At 33.6% G+C, this 17,752-nt stretch overlaps 1 protein-coding gene across 1 annotated transcript in view; it reads left to right on the top strand.

Annotated features, from left to right (window-relative positions):
- The window catches only part of OLA1 (Obg like ATPase 1), a 174,396-nt gene that overhangs the window by 116,904 nt on the left and 39,740 nt on the right, over positions 1 to 17,752 (top strand). Inside the window, exons 6-7 of the mRNA XM_004426636.2 lie at positions 11,429 to 11,509; positions 11,827 to 11,924. Of these exons, the coding sequence (XP_004426693.1) occupies positions 11,429 to 11,509; positions 11,827 to 11,924 (179 nt within the window). The remainder of the gene's footprint in view (positions 1 to 11,428; positions 11,510 to 11,826; positions 11,925 to 17,752) is intronic.

Raw genomic sequence — 17,752 nt, 5'->3', positions numbered from 1 at the left:
TGTCAAGCCCTGTTGTGGTGGCGTCCCGTATAAAGTAAAGGAAGATGGGCATGGATGTTAGCCCAGGGCCAGTCTTCCTTAGGAAAAAGAGGAGGATTGGCAGATTTAGCTCAGAGCCGATCTTCCTCACACACACACAGAAAGTTGGTGTATTATACTAATATCAAAGTAGATTTTAAAGAAGTTAAAAGAGAGCATTTCATAATGCTAAATGTTCAATCTACCAAGAAGATAAAATAATTTTAAGTTTGTATGTACCTAATAATATAACCTCAAAATGTAGAACTAAAAGGTTAAAAAAACCAACAAATCAACAATCATGATAGAAAATCATAATACTTCTTTTAGTAATTGATAGGACAAGCAGACAAAATTTTAGTAAGGATATAGAAGATTTAAACAATGTGATTAAGGAAATTGACCCAATTGACATATATAGAATATTGTACCCAACAACCACAGAACGTACGTTCTTATCAAGTACAAATGGAATATTTACCAAAACTGACCATATCATTAGCTATACAGCAGATAAACAAATTTTAAATGGTTGAAATCATAAAGAATATGTTATCTGACCACTTTGGAATTAAAATTAACAATCAATAATGAAAAGATTACTAGAAAATTCCTAAATGTTTAGAAATTTTGCAGTACCCTTCTAAAAGATCTCATATTTTAAAGAAGAAATCATAATGGTAATTAAATATTTTAACCCTGTTATAATGAAAGTACAGTACATGAAAATGTGTCATATTCTTTTTTGATGTATGCATTCAAGTTCTGTAAATTTATAGTCTTAAATGTATATATCCAAAATAAGAAAGGTAAAATCAGTGATCTCAAAGTATTCATCTGAAGGAGTTAGTAAAAGAGCCGAGAGACAGTAGATGGAAAGAAACAATAAAGATGACAGCAGGCACTGATGAAATAGAAAAGAGAGAAACATGTAATACAGAGGCTCAAAAAGGTTAAAAGGTGGTTCTTTGGAAACACTAATAAAATTGATAAATTCTTAGCAAGACTGGTGAAGGAGAAAAAAAAGAAGCACAAAACCAGCATCAGGAATGAAAAAGGAGTATTGCTACAAATCCAGCAGACATTAATGTGCTTATAAGAGGATAAACAACTTATGACAGATTTGAAAAATATATGAAATGAACAAATTTCTTAAAAGACTACTTAACAAACTAACATAAAAAGAGTAAAAATCTGAATAGTCCTGTATCTATTGAAGAAATTGAGCTCATAATTTAAAACCTTATTATAAAGAAAACTCCTGGACCAGATGACTTCACTATATGTTTAAAGTCTCACATACATTCTTCCAGAAAATGGAAAAAGAGAGAAAACTTCCCAACTGGTTTTATGAGGTTGGAATAGTCCTGATACCAAAACCTTGCAATATAAGAAAGAAAAATTAAAGACAAATCTCTTTCATGAGCATAAATGGACAGTCTTAAATAAAATATTAGCAAACTGAATCCAGTAATAAATATTAATGATAATATATGACTAAAATTCTAGGAATGCAAAGCAGGTTTGACATTCAAAAATAAATGTAACAGAATAAAGGGGAAAAATCATCCGATTATCTTTATACATTGGGAAAAGGATTTGATAATATTTGGTCACTGGTGATTTAAAAAAAAAAAGACCTCTAGGAATAGAGGGTAATCTCCTTAATCTGAGAAAGGATATCTATAAAAAACCTACATAAACAATTATACTTGATGGTAAAATACTGAAAGCTTTTCCCCTTTCAAATCAGAAACAAAGCAAGTCAGGCTCACTATCACTGCTTCTGTTCAGTCTTGTACTAGAATTCCTGTATTAGATAAGATAAAATAAAAGTGCCATTATTCACAGGCAGCATGCTTGTATATTTAGAAAACATGATAGAATTGGGGATATAAACCATTAGAATTAGTAGATGAAGTCATCTGGGTTGTTGGATACAAGGTCAATACAAAAAATGATTTATATTTCATAATCCAGAACTTGAAGTTAAAAAAAAGATACCAGTTGTAGTAGCATTTAAAAAAATTCATATACCTAGGAATAAATCTAGTGAAAATTCTACTAAAATTTCCACCCAGAAAATGATAAAACATTATTGAGAGAAATTAATGAATGATTAAGTAAATGGAATGTTTTTGATTGGAAGACTTGATATTTTAATCTCTCCAAAATTGATCTATATATTAAACCAGATCCCAGACAAAATCCCAGCATGTTGTTTTTTGTAGAAATTGACAAACTGATTCTAAATTTTATGTGGAAATGCAAAGATCCAAAAATAGGCAAGATAGTCTCAAAGAAGAACAATGTTGGAGGACTTGGTACACATGAACTTTGTGTCAGGACTATTATAAATCTGCAGTGATTAAGACAGTCAACAATAGACAAATTGGCCAGTGGAACAGAAAGGATATACAGACACAAATACAATAATTTGTGGTAAAGATTGCACTGCAGAGTAACAGAGAAAGGAACGCTTTTATCAAGAAATGGTGTTGGGTCAGTTGGATATCCTTTGGGAGAGAAAATAAATCCTCACCCACCTTAGACTTTACAAAAAAAGTAAAGTTTACATAGAGTAAAAAAGTGAAACTCCTATAGAATAAAACATCTATAATATAACATAGAATATCTTCATGACCTTGGAGTAGACAAATTTTTTTTAAACAAGACACAAAAAGCAGTAATCATAAAGGAAAAGATTTTAAAATTGGACTGCGTTAAACTTAGGACTTTTGTTAAACAAGAGAAAGAAAAGGTAAGCTACAACATGAAAGAAGATATTTGCAGTATCTAACAAAGAATTTGTCTACAGAATATGCAAAGAACTACAAATAAGTAAGAAAAAGACAGCCCAAATGAAAAATGGGCAAAAGATTTGAACAAGTACTTCATAAAAGAGGAAATCTCCCATTACTCATTAGGGAAGTGCAAATTCAGACTACAGTAAGATACCACACATTTACAGTAAATTAAGAAGACTGACAATACCAAGTGTTGGAAAGAATGTGAAGCAAATGGAATTGTCAGACAGTGCTAGTGGGAGTGTAAATTAGTAGCAACATATGGTAAGTTTGGGTAAATGACAGCAACTTCAGTCTTAGGTATATACCCAAGAGAAATGCATGTACAAATTTACCAAAATACATGTACAAGAATGTTTATAGCAACTTTATCTTTAAAATATAAACAACCTAAGTATCCATTAAGAATGGAATGAATAAGGGGCCGCCCCGTGGCTTAGCAGTTAGGTGCGTGCACTCTGCTGCTGGCGGCCCGGGTTCAGATCCCTAGCGCATACCGATGCACTGCTTGTGGGGCCATGCTGTGGCGGCGTCCCATGTAAAGTGGAGAAAGATAGGCACAGATGTTAGCCCAGGGCCAGTCTTCCTCAGCAAAAAGAGGAGGATTGGCATGGATGTTAGCTCAGGGCTGATCTTCATCACACACAAAAAAAATAAAAAAAGAGTGGAATATTCATAAGTAAAATTGTGGGGACCGGCCCTGTGGCGGAGCGGTTAAGTGCACGCGCTCTGCTGCTGGCAGCCTTGGGTCCCGGGTGCGCACCGACGCACTGCTTGTCAAGCCATGCTGTGGTGGAGTCCCATATAAAGTAGAGGAAGATGGGCACAGATGTTAGCCCAGGGCCAATCTTCCTCAGCAAAAAGAGGAGGATTGGCATGGATGTTAGCTCAAGGCTGATCTCCTCGCAAAAAAAAAAAAAAAATTGTGGAATATTCCTACAGTGGAATATTACATGGCAAAGTAAAAATACACTACTGCCACATGTAACAACATGGATGAATTCAACAATGTTGAACAAAAGAAGCCAGACACAAAATAATACATATTATATTATTCCATTTCTATAAATTTCAATAACAGGCCAATTTGTGATGCAAAGAAGCCAGGATAGTGGTTATCTCTGGAGAGGCATGGAACATGGTGACTGCATTGCTAGTAATATTCTATATATTGATCGGGGTGGTAGTTACTAGCATGTGTTCATTCATTCCATGATACTTCATCAAGCTGTACACTTACGTATATTACACTGAGTATATGTTTTACTTCAGTATAACCCCTTCTCAAGTTTGACCTCCAAACCACTGATTATCTTCTGCCGTATCAGTTGAACCCCCAATTTGGATTTTTATTTTCCTACTTTGATTTTGGTTTCCTTAAAAATCTTTCTTATTAGTTCGTCAACTCTCTTGACATTTCATCCATTTTTCCTGATCTCACTCCATTCTCTCTTTAAGGTCTCATGCTCCTATTTCATAGATGCTCTATCTTTTTGCACTCTGCCAAGTATGTCAACTAATTCATTAAGAAGGATTTTTTTTTTTTGATGATCATTTTCTTCTTCCTTTATGACTCTCCTTAATCAATAGCCTTGTCCTTCCTTGAGCATGGTGAAATCCATTCAAACTTATTCACAGGAATCATAGGGACAATTGCTGCCTTCTCCTTAGTAATGGTCAAATCCTCTACTGAGATCTATACCTCAAGAATGGACTGGTGTCCATTCTGGTTGCCACTTTATAGCTGACAGGGGCCAGGAGATTGCTACGTTAAGTTCTTACTGTTTACTTCAGTGAATCACATAACTGAAAACCGACAACTGCCAGCATACATTCTACCCAGGTTATTGCTACAAGTAACCTATTTTAATTCTTGGAGGACATCTCCCTTACACACACACACACAGCCAGCCAGCCATGCAGAGCATTGCTGCCAGTTGTCTTAGTTTGTTCCTTTGTTGCCTAATTCTTTTCTGAAAGTTTTAGTCACTGAAATATGTAAAAAGATGGTAGTCAGGGATCAGTACTCTGGTCTCCATAAACAGCAGCACTCACCCAGTAGAACAACAAATGCTTAATATTCTGATTCAGGCAAATCCTAAATATCAAGTTAGATTATACAATGGAGGTCTATTTCATGAGAGAAAGCCTAGATTGGTCTTTCCTCAGTGTGGGCTATTTAAAGGGGTTGCTCTGGGTTGGAGCAGAAGGAAGCTATATTAGTGGACTTCTAGCCAGACTGTTTTGAGCTGGAGGCCTTGCCCCTGTTCTTTTGGTCTGAGTGCATTGTTGGCTGTGTTTGTTAAAGCCACCCAACCAGTATAGGTCAGCTCATCTGGATGTCAGTATCAGGTATTAGGGTAGTGGGTTTGGCTAGAGGGAAGTATCAGGCTTGAAAGCTATAATTATTAAAGAATAAGAGTGAGTCACCTTGATAAACTGCCAAGTCTATCCGTTTAGCCATCAAATTTTAGGATTACAGATGGTGGGCAGAAAATAGATGAGTCCTCCCTTCCGCCTCACCCTATGAATATATCTTTATTTTTTTCCCATTATAAAGCTGATATTTATTTCTTAAAAATAAATAAAACAGCATTATAGTTTAAAAAAAAAAGGCAGAAAGGAAAAGTCTCTCTGGTATCCAGCATTGCTAACAATTTGATTATTTGAGTATATTTATTTATATGTCTTATATATAGTTTCAAAACCACAAATGGAATTACATTATTGCATTCCACCATAAATAATAATACTTTATTGAATATTTACTATGTGCTTGGAACTGTGGCAGTTACTTTACATGTATTTTCTCATTTAATCCTCGCAATCACCCTATGTTGCATTGAAGTTATTATCCCAATTTTACAGAAACAAACTTAGAGAGGTTAAGTAACTGCCCCAAAGTTACACAGCTAGAAAGTGGCAGAGCAGGGACTCAAGCCCAAATCTGTTTGAAAACAAAATCTGTATTCTTAACTTTATTCCATTGTTCCAAACCTGCTTTTTTCACTTAGTAATATATTTTGGACATTTTCTCATGCAAATGTGTATAGAGATATGTCTTATGTGTATATATATATATATATTTTTTTTTTTTGGTGACAAAGATTAGCCCTGAGCTAACATCTGTTGCCAATCCTTCTCCTTTTGCTGAGGAAGATTGGCCCTGAGCTAACATCTGTGCCCGTCTTCCTCTATTTTATATGTGGGACGCCTGCCACAGTATGGCTTGATAAGCGGTGCGTAGGTTCACGCCTGGGATCCAAACCTGTGAACCCTGGGCTGCCAAAGTGGAGTACGTGAACTTAACCACTATGCCACCAGGCCAGCCCCGAGATATGTCTTGTCTTAAAGGATAAAAATTGTTCTGTTATGTAAATATCCCATAATTTATTAGCAAATCTCCATTTAATGAGTTTATAGGTTGTTTCTAATCTATACCTCTCTTCTTGTGCTAGTATCACACTGTTCTATTTACTTAGCTTTATGATTTATTTTAATATATATAAGACAAGTCACATATTTTTCTCTCTAAACATTTTTTTACTTTCAAGCAGTTTGTTCTTTTAGAATAATGATATATTCAATATGTAATGTTCTCCAACATCCCCATTATGATTTTAACTGAAATTGTGTTAGGTAAACATCATAGTGGCTAGAATTTTTATCAGCATGGTGTTGATCAGGATAGATGAATTTTGAGTGCAGGGTCTGGCTGAAACAAGTTTTAGGTCTCAGTGTCTCTCTGGACTTCAGGTCTGGGAGTCTATGGACCTATAACATTTACTTAATTGGCTGTCATTGGGGCACTTGAGTATTGCCACAGAGTCACTCACAGCTTTGATTCTTTGATTTTTGGATCATGAATCTCTTTTAAAAGCATTTGGAAGATAAGTGCCATCATCCCTCAAAGGCACATAAGCATAGAACTTTATATACAATTTCAGGGTGTTAGGGAATCCCTGAAATCCATTTATGGATCATAGGTTAATAATAACTGCTATGGGAACTGAAGAATACCAAAATAGAGAAGTCTAGTAAGTAGTCTTGGAAAGTCTAGTAAATAACCGGGTTGTGTTATTGTGTGCAAAGAAAAATACTATTTTTGTGATACATGGATTGACAATCAGATATGGTACCCAAATAGTAAGAATATTCAATTTCCCTGATGACCTTGGAATAAGAATGAGGACTATGAATGGGACCTTGGGAATGCCTGGGCTAAACAAGGAGCAATTAGAAAGGCAGTAAGGAAGACAGACAGGCCAGGGTGATTGGACAGAAAATGAATTTTTGAGTCACTTAGACCTGAATTTGAATCTCACCTCTACCACTTACTAGCTGTGGGAATTTAGCCAAGTCACACATCCTCCCTGAGTCTAAATACATTACAGCTGCTATTAACAACAACAATAATAAAGTACGTCAAGAAAATAGAGGATTTCTAAAGTTAAATGTGAGGCTCTCGGTAAGAAGAGTCAAAGCAGAAGAGCGAAGTATTCAAGATGAGTTTAGATTAAGTTTCTTTGCAATTAAAAGGTAGTCATTCAGCCAAAGCTAGTTCTTGTAGAATGTTAAGACTAGAAGCCTGAATTGCGATTTCACTAAGAAAGCCAGTATTGTTGGTAACTTCAGAAATTTGAAGAAAAGGACTAGTGAACAATTAGTCAGATTGGAGAAGATGTATATGTGCTTTAAAGGAGTACCCAAGAGAATAGTTTGCCATTTTGTAGATCACTGGTATTTAATCTTTCAACAGTCATAACAATGGCAACAACTCACATTTGTTGAGAACTTACTTGGTGCTAAGAACTGTGCTAAACACTTTATATACATTATCTCTTTTGATCTTCATGACAGCCCCCAGGAGGTAGATAGTACCATCATCTGCATTTTATCATGAAGTAACAGGTCACAGACCTGATAATTGGTAGACCTACGATTTATTCCCACACTTAAGCATTAAGCTGTTACCTCTCTAATTCGTATACTCACATCACTGCTATATAACCAAAAAGTTCAAATGACCAGGAATTTTTGCGTAATCTCCATCATGTGCAGACTTTATTTTGAAAATGAGGAATTTGTTAAAGTTATCAAAACAGTCCTCCTCCTACACTTGTATTTCTATATAATGATGTTACTAAAGAAATATGAAATCCTAAAGTAACTTCTGAGGCATCAAGCATTAAAGTGTTTTTATTGTGTTCTAATTTGTTAAAAGTAGGTTAAGTATGTACAGTAGTCCCCCTTTATCTGCAGGGAATACATTCCAAGACCCCCAATGGATGCCTGAAACCATGGATAGTACCGAAACCTATATATGCTATGTTTTTTCCTATACATACTTACCTATGATAAAGTTTAATTTGTAAATTAGGCACAGTAGAAGATTACCAACAATAACTAATAATAAAATAGAACAATTATAATAATATACTATAATAAAAGTTACCATAGATCATAGCATCCTTAACCCATGATTTTTTTCTTTCCTATTAAGTTGAGAACTTTTGCCTTTTCACTTAAAGGAAGCACTTTATGGCTTCTCTTTGGCATGTCCGAGTTGCCAGCATCACTACTCTTGCCCTTTGGGGCCGTAATTAAGTACAATAAGGGTTACTTGAACACAATCACTGCGATGATACCATGGCAGTTGATCTGATAACCGAGATGGCTACTAAGTGACTAACGAGTGGGTAGCATATACAGCAGGGATACACTGGACAAAGGGAAGGTTCATCTCCTGGGCGGGACAGCACGAGATGTCATCACATTACTCAGAACGACGCACAATTTAAAATTTATGAATTGTTTATTTCTGGAATTTTCCATTTAATATTTTCAGACAGTTGTTGACCACAGTAACTGAAACCGTGGAAAGTGAAACCGTGGTTAAGGGGGGACTATTGAATTAGATTATTTTTTCAGTTAACCATATTCAATTAACTGGAACCTTTTATTGTTCTAACCATAATTATTAATATGTGTGTTTATATATACAACCATAAGAAAAAAAAATTCAATCAATCCATTAAGTATTATATACAAATAAGTCCAAATGTTTTATTTCCTCTAATTATAAGTTTTTCAGATAAGGAACATCACATGTTTTACTATTTTGCTGAAATTAATTTTTACTTTACGTAAGAAAAACAGCACATTGCAATTATGCCATATAATGATCATTTATATAAGATAATCTTATCTGAGAGCAGTCTGTTTTTTATTTGTCTTAGGTAAAACTGGCATCTTTTAGTAAGCTAAGGTGTCTTTTCTTGCCTGTTAAATCTTTTGTGGGGATAATTAAGAGAGTACTGGGTACAAAATAAAATATTTAAAATTTTTAAATTTTATTACTTTCACCTGTTCAAAAGCTTGGTTATAATCTATAAATTTTTTTTAAAGATTTGAACGTGGCTTTAATGAATATACTGTTTGAGAACTTTAATTATGAGTAATTCTCTTTAACTAAAATTTGAGTGCTCCTAATTTGTAATATAATATGTTGGTGTGAGGGGGAAAAACATGAATGCTAAAAAGCTTTTGTGATAAGATTTCTATATCTGAAGTGATGGTCTAGTTAATTTAAAATGAAAGAGAAATACTGAAATTCCTTCACTAGTGATCAGCACTTATTGAGGCCTGTGGTTTTGTAAAAATATTTATAGTTACAAAAGTATTTTACACTTTTTATATGATTAAAATTTAATTTCCTTCCTTATTTTTGGTTTGGCTTTCTTTTGTCTATTTTCTTCTCTTTTCTTTCTTTAATTAAAAAAACTAATGGAACCAAATATAAGATGGTACCACTGTTTTCTCCTTCTTTTGTAAAATCTTGTTGCGTGTCTCTACATAAGCTGTTCTGGCCACTCATCATAGTAACCAGCTGGGCCATTTCACCTGCTGGAGCCATTAAAGAGGACTCTCTCCCCCTAGATTAATCCCCTCCGACATTAGTTTTTTGCACTGACAACTGGAGCAGGCATTCAGAATTTGCAGGTGGCCAGTGTGACGCACATAATTGCCTACAATTTTAGGCAATGAATAAAAATGGTCTACATTACTTGTCAAAGGTTGTATATGCAGTGCCAAGTGAGATCTATGGGAAGCCTTTTAGGGTTTAAAGAACAGTTAATAGCAAGGCTGCACAGGGCTTTTTTAATCATAATGCATTTGTAATATAGCACTTTGATCTTCTCCTTGTAGGAAATGGTGTTACATTAGCCACTTTTAAACATTTATGAGTGAAATTCAGTTATAGAAGAGTAAAAGTGATTATTCTTAAGCAGAACATGTTAGATTTCATTAAAAGTTTTCAACTTGCCCCTTCCTTGTTAAAATCTGTGGGAAGTCCTTTTCCTGGAGAGTTTCAAATCAGGATCTAAGGATATAGGGCTTTTTCCTTATTTTTCCTGTTGGTAACAGCAAGATTTAGAAAGAAGGTATACTAAATATTGCGGTAATTTATACAAGTGGATATCTATAGAAGAATAATTGATTTATGGGAAAGTAAAATATATCGATGAAAATCCAAGGAATCTATTACTAATAATTGTGTATTACAATAAATTTTGAGAAATGCCTATTTAAAACATATTCATAAATTATCTTTAACCAAAAAAAAAAAAAAAAACCAGATGACTCTTAAATGCACTTCTTCTGAAAGAGCTAAGTTTGACCTTTCAGACCCAAGAGCCTTTTATTAACACCTGCCTGTAAGGAGAACCTTGCTACACGCAGCTTTTAGATTCAGAACCACAAAACTGATGAGGAAAGGCTTGAAGGGTTCAGTTTGTGTCACTTGCTGTTTGCCGTTTCCATTTCACAGATGATTAATCTTTCTGTGAAGAAAGGCCAGAGAAACAAAGCACATTGGGCGCTTCCTGCAGTTACTCCTTCTGAATGCACACTGGCTTGCTAACTAAAAGGCCTTTAGATTTCCAGCAGAGAGAGATGTTCTGAAAGTGAATGCAGCTGGTTGGAGGTCACCAGTGCAGGGCTCTTGCCATTGTGTAATGGAGGCTTTGGCGGGTTGGGGGAGTTGGGGCGGTGTTGGAGTGAGGACAGGATAAGTGGGCAGGGAGAAGGTGTTGGCAAAAAATTAATTCAGAATAAAAAGAGTTTTGGTCAGTTGATTTAATATTTTGGAGGGTGGATCATCAATAATAGGCTCAATTTCGTCTATTTGTTTTTCTTTTTTAAGGAAAAAAATTGTAATTCGGTCTCTTTCCAGAATCCCCCCTCCCTACATTTCCTAATAGCATGTTTATCTTGCAAGTGGCATCAGTAGGTAATGTTGAAATATTATTAACTCTCTTATAGACTTGGGTATATTTGAATTGTCTTGAAATTTTTAAGACTGTTACTAATTTTGCTAGTATTCCACATTTTATATATTAAAATTTCAATGCCACAACAATTTCATTGGTATTTGGTTTTTTAATGAGATATTGAAAAAATTATCTGTGTGACTTAGTTCCCTTTTCATAAAAAATTGACTTTATTTTTCTTTCAAAGATTTGAAAACTTTTAATTTTACTATTTAGTATCTAAATGCTTAGTATTCATCTTCTATTTACTTGTTTCTCAATTGCATATAGGACATAATGTGCAAAGTCAAATCCTGGGTTATGGATCAAAAGAAACCTGTTCGCTTCTATCATGATTGGAATGATAAAGAGGTAAGTTATAAACATCGAGCCATCTATTATTGCCTTTGCTTTGATTTCTTAGAGAACAAACTAGAGTTGTCATTATTTTACACTTATTATTTTGTCTAGTTAAACTTTATTTCTGTCAATGATTGCTTATTCCCAGGCTTGTTATTTTTTTCTTTTCCCCTACTCGTGTTATTTCATAACAACTAATCTTTTAGAAACAAGAATTATGAAAATGGAAATGGCTACTTGTTTAAAAAAGAGTTTACTTTCAAGTTATTCAATGACTTACTCAATATTTACTCAACTTTTAAAAAGGATTTCTCTATCTCCCACTTCAGATTGAAGTGTTGAATAAACACTTATTTCTGACTTCAAAACCAATGGTCTACTTGGTTAATCTTTCTGAAAAAGACTACATTAGAAAGAAAAACAAATGGTAAGTTTTTCCTCCCCAGATATACCCAGACATACCATATCTGTACACACACAAACACACATACATATGTACTTGATGCTATTTTTTTTTTAATATTTTTCTCCTTATTATTGTAAAGTTTAAAATGGATGAGAAAGCTTTGCCTGGTGTTTACATTCTAAGAGGAGTCTCCTAATTGATTTACACTGAGAGAACTTAGGAAAAAACAAACGGAATTAAATTAGGCAGTATTGAATCATACATATTTACTTATCAAATTTAAATTTAATAGACATTATTGTTTATTTCCTTTGAAAAATGAGAATAAGTGTATTTGGAGCAATAAAACTTTTTAAACTAGGAATTTCTAGCTGTGTTGATATTATATGTGACTTTAAAATATCCACTTGGGAATGTAGCTGGGCATAAATTCTAAAATCCAGGTGGAATGCTTTAAAAAAATTTTTTTAATTAAAAAGACTGTGTGTGTATGGGCAGGGGAAGACCAGGTATCTGTTTCAAATACTTTAAAAGGGTACAAAGGTAAAAATTATGCATTCGTGTATTGATTGTCATTTTTGACCTGTAACCAAAATGTACAAGGTTTTGTTTTCATTCACTAATAACTTCAAAAAATCAAATATGTTCATGTAACATGTGGGCATGTACACATTTGGCATAGTATGCACTTTGACTTGCCTTGCTGGACTCTCAATGTTTTATACTATTAAGTCATACAAAGAAGTCAAAACTATCCAAAGCAAAATATCTGAATTCTCCTAAAATATATTGTCGGTTTTTCCCTGTACTTCATTAAGTACTTAGATGCACATGGTTTCAATTTTCCATTAAAAATTCTCATTTCCATATGATATCAAAGAGTGAGAAGCTTTAAACTGAAAAATAAACATTCATAGACTGGAAGCCAAAACAATAATTAATGTCAGATGGTTAACTCCAATAAATCATTAGAATAAATTCTGTGAAATTACTGCAACTAAAAATGCCCTGTTGATACTACTATAAGAAATTTTGTGTTCCTGATAGGAAGCTGAATTTGGCCTCTTTATTGGTAATGTTGTAGAAAGCATAAACTTAAATGAAAATTTAGTTCTGACTGGTCAGTGTCCTCTAATAGGTAATTAACTTTAAAATAATCAGTTCTGTCTTGTTTCAAATTCTTATAAATTTGCTGATTAATGTGTTAAAAATTGTTACCTTTGGGAAGGAATTTTGAAATTTATTGTTTGACCTCAGTTAATAAATCTTCTCATTGTAGTATGAATGGTAAGGTTTCCTGCGGATCTGTGAAACAATACAGACATCAAAGTTTACATGAAAAGGGATGAGTCAGTTTCCTTGCCCAAAGGGGCTTCTCACACCTGTATTTGGATGATTACAGGTAGAACTCCCTGGCTCTAATTGTATAGTAAATACCATTTCCCAGACCCTAATGGTAGACAGACTGCTTGGGAGACGCCAGTCTGTGATTTAGCTGTCGCCAGACACCCCATGTTTTTTGTGAGACCAGTTGTGATGATGATATGGTTATAGCCAATTGAAAGTAAACTCTTGTCTAAATAGCAAATTTTAATTTATAAAAATGTAGAGATATGGATGATCCTATTTATAAAGCCAAATTTTAGATTTTATGTATAACTAATGATCTGGTTTGGGGTTGTGTGTTTGGTGGTAGGGAGGGGGAATCAGATCTTGTGGAAGTTAGTGTAATTGTAGCTGAAAGATCAAAGACTGGGTAACTGAGTGATGTTCTAGAAGAGAATTTACCACATAGCCATTTTCTGTACAGTTTCTGCCGCCTGCTGTTCCTATTTTCCCTCAAGCTAGCCATTGACTACCCCCTGTGCATCCCTGCTCGTAAAAAATGATTGAGGAAGTATTTGTCATGTATTTATGAGTGGGAAACATTGTGTGATAGGGAATGGCATCTACTGGAGCCAGAAAGATTGCCGTTTTCCTTTCATTCAGCCACTCTGCTACAGCTTTAAATCCTCTGTTTATGCAACATAGCCTTTGTATTAAAGTCCAGAATAAATTTTTATTATGAAGGACATGAGCACTAGGTTTTCATCATTTATAACAGTGCAAGCAGATGTAAATAGTTAAAATAATTTTAACTACTAAATCCTTTTAATTTGTATTAGCATCTTTTTTTTTTGGTAATGCTTATAGCTAAGCTCCATTTGCATTAGTTGCTCCTTTAGCAAAAGAAAAAGGTTTTATTTTTTAAGGTTATTATATAATGTTACTGTAGCAAATTAAGAGTGATGCAGGTAGCTGTAATAAATATTTTCATGGGTCTTTTAGATCTAGAAAACTATTTTAAATGGTCAGCAAAGAGGAGGAGGGGTTTGTGATTTTGGCAACAAGAGGAAGACTAAAACTATATTTTAGTGGGTCACCATTTCAGAAGTAATGAACATTTTAATTACTAAAGTTCACTTTAAATTTAAATGATAAGGGATTATTTTTCAATCCTAGAAAAGAAAGAAGCATTTTGAAAGATAAGTCTATTGTTATTGAGTAGGTGTGCTGACCTTTTGAAAGATGTAGAAACTGGAATGGCTTCAAGCATCTACTCACTGGTTTTAACAATGTTGAATTAGTCATTTCGTTGATTTATGATTAAGACCTAGCCTCTAAAGAGAAGCTGACATGGCAGCTGGGTTAGCACAGTTGTGTTATGATCAGATGACAGTAATCAAGATGTTGTAAGGGAAATCCACAGAAACCTTTTTTAATTATTACAAAGTGCTGTTCTTTGGATGAATAAAACTGAAGAAGTTGTTGCCTTTGGTGGATGCCGATGATTTTTGAACACTTGAGGATTTCATTTTTTAAACGTGATCAGTTGTTACTTATAACTAAGATTATACTATATGTAGTATTAATTTTCATTTGAGATCACCTACTAAGTCATGGTATCAAATAGGTACAGGACATTAGAACTGTCAAACCATTGCTTAATTAGGGGTTTAAATTGCAATCTTCGCACCTTTGCTGCTCTGTTAGTAGTATATGCCATCCAATTATGAAATCAGTAGCACAAGCTAATTTTAGATATTATGTACCCCTACATAGCTTCCAGTTATGTTTCATTTTTGTGTTCTCTCGCCCCCATCTTTCTTAAAACTACCAATAAAGAATAGTTGTATTTTATTGTTTATTATACTGCATATTCATATTCAATTGGAAAATATAACAAAATTTAAGACATTCAGACTTCTTGTGTGCATGTGTGTGTATATAACACACATATTTGCATGTGCCCTGGTGGGCTTGTGGCCACTGAACGTTACCCTTTGGCTAATATTATATAAGAGTAAATTAATCTGTGTTGAAATTGATTCAAGATAGGTAGACAAATATTTACAGTCTTTTAAGCTGTTGTATAATCAAGGGCAATGTGCCAGGTTCACTAAATGAATTTTAAATAGAAAAAGATTTTATTAATTCTTATTATATTATGATTCAGTCCCCCCACCCCCACTTTTCTGTTTTTGCTAGTTTTCCGTATAATTTGTATACAACAACTAAAAATAGTTTGGCAGTACTATCCATTGTGTGCCTGGTTAGGGGGAGAATCGTGGAATAAATCCGGTGTTTTCTGGATTTTTTTGAACTGTGTAGAAGAATTACAGATACTGTATCAGCAGTTACATATGAAGGGGGAAGTGTGTTCATTTTTTACACATAATTTTGTGTGTCTATACATGTAGTTATATATACATATAGGTAACATATATATACATATATCTATAAATATAAAAGTATTTCTATAAAACTATTGTCCAAGTCATCAATTTTGACAAGATTATTCATTGAAGCTAGAAATTTAACACAGATATACTGCTTTGAAAAATCACCTTGTTATACATTTGGTTTACTTGAAACTAATAAAATGGGAATGATTACTCTTAAGTAAATTATTCATTTTAGTTCAGGAGGCTTCTCAAGTAGGTTTGAAATTAGGTTCAATTCATATAAAGTTTTCAGGAACATACCCTTTTATATAAAGCAAGATTCACATATATAATGTTTTTTAAACATTTCACTTTATCATCCATTAGTCTGGCAAAGTAAAAGCCCTGAAATACCCATGCAACGTTTCTTTGGCATTATAATATCTATTTTTTATCACTTGTGGTTCATATAGTTTGGGGGGGTGGGGGGTGTTGTGTCCACTTCATCTTGAAGTACCTAACATTATGAAGGCTATGATAAATAATACGTTGTTTATTCTGAGTGTGTTCCTACCTACTTGAAATCACAACATAATGTTGGTAGGTTTATTTTAACATTTCAGGAGTTTTTTAGCTGAATTAAATTTTGTAAGCTATAATTTGTAATGGTTTTCATAAATTAAATGCCTTTTTAGTGGTTAATTCCTTTATAAGGACTAATGCTTATTTGCTCCTTTGACAGATATAAAAGGGTATAGGGTGGATCAAGGGTATTCTAAAAGTCTAAACTGAGCAATTGTCTTTTTTTTTTTTAATATGGGATTGATTAAATCGGTGAAGTCCTAAACAAAATATTCTTAATTTTACTGAAGTAAGTTATAAATGAATCTAAAAAGAAAATATTTTCTTAAGACCCCTTCTTCATTTTACAGTTTCTTGTTTTTATCACTGGATAATTCTCAATTATTTGCTTTTAAATTTATATTATGATAAAACTTTAAAACAGTATCATATGCACAATGAGTTAGGATTTCAAATAATTTCAGTGAATGGATTTTGTGGAATTGATTATTTCTTAATTTCTCTGATCAGAATCTTGAGAGTTAAAAAGAATATACTAAAGCAAAATAATCTTTTTATTACAAGAGATGGAAGACTGAAAGAAGTGGGAGGGAAAAGACCTTTGCCCATTCAGGAATCATTTTACTGGAAATGTTCTTTTTGCATTTGTATATATATGTACGTGTAATAATACTTGTGAATTTCTCTCTGGTTTTCATTAAATGGTTTTCGTTACTCTTTCAGCAATTTCATATTCTTATTAAGAGATATTAGTGCCCTGGAGAACTTAGTCATAATAAAACCAAATCACACTTCTGATTCCATATTATAAAAAAGATAATTATAGAACAAAGCACATCTTTTTATATGAACATAATGCTATTGGCCCACCATATTGTGCGTAGTAGGAATTTCCCCTGGCCTATTTGCATTTTTTCCCAGTACTATTTATAGATAATAATTTCTATTTGCAAAATGGCTCACTGAATTTGAGAAAGTGATACTTTTGGGAGGGTCAGTTGTTATCTTTATTAGCACCATCTGTGGACTTACTGATTTATGAGTGATATGATTTATCAAATATGTCAAGACTTTCCTCTTTTTTAAAGTAGTTAAAGAATTTTACTCCATATAATAGGGAAAAGTTTTACAAATTTTTTTCTGGCTTCAAGAAACTAAATCTCTTTTAAAAAGCAAATGTTCTCTAGGATTCTCTCACATGAAATTACAACATATATTCCCCATACATGCACACACATATATAATCTAGGAAATGAAAGGCAAAGTTTGGCTTATGGCTACACAGTGTTCTTCAAATTACAAATGATTCATGTACACAAAGAATTTCCTTGCCCCTCTACCTCACTCACTTTGGTGAATAATTCAGGGACTATTAATATTCTTAAAAATTTGTGCCCTAGAGATTAGGGAATTCTGAGTCAGACTTTGTTTCTAAAACTATGAGTTGAGATGAGCTACACTCATAAAATGGGAGTTTTGACTAGTAGTTGGTAGAGATAGAGGAGAATTTTGAAGTTCGGCAATCTCGGGACTTTTGGGGATAGGAGATATATAGGGCAGGGA

This window comes from Ceratotherium simum, chromosome 9 (genome assembly GCF_057802395.1).
Source record: "Ceratotherium simum simum isolate JZ-2026a chromosome 9, ASM5780239v1, whole genome shotgun sequence".
In the NCBI taxonomy this organism is placed as follows: Eukaryota; Metazoa; Chordata; class Mammalia; order Perissodactyla; family Rhinocerotidae; genus Ceratotherium; species Ceratotherium simum.
The sequence above is the reverse complement of the archived record's forward strand: the minus strand, read 5'-3'. Positions and strand labels throughout refer to the sequence as shown.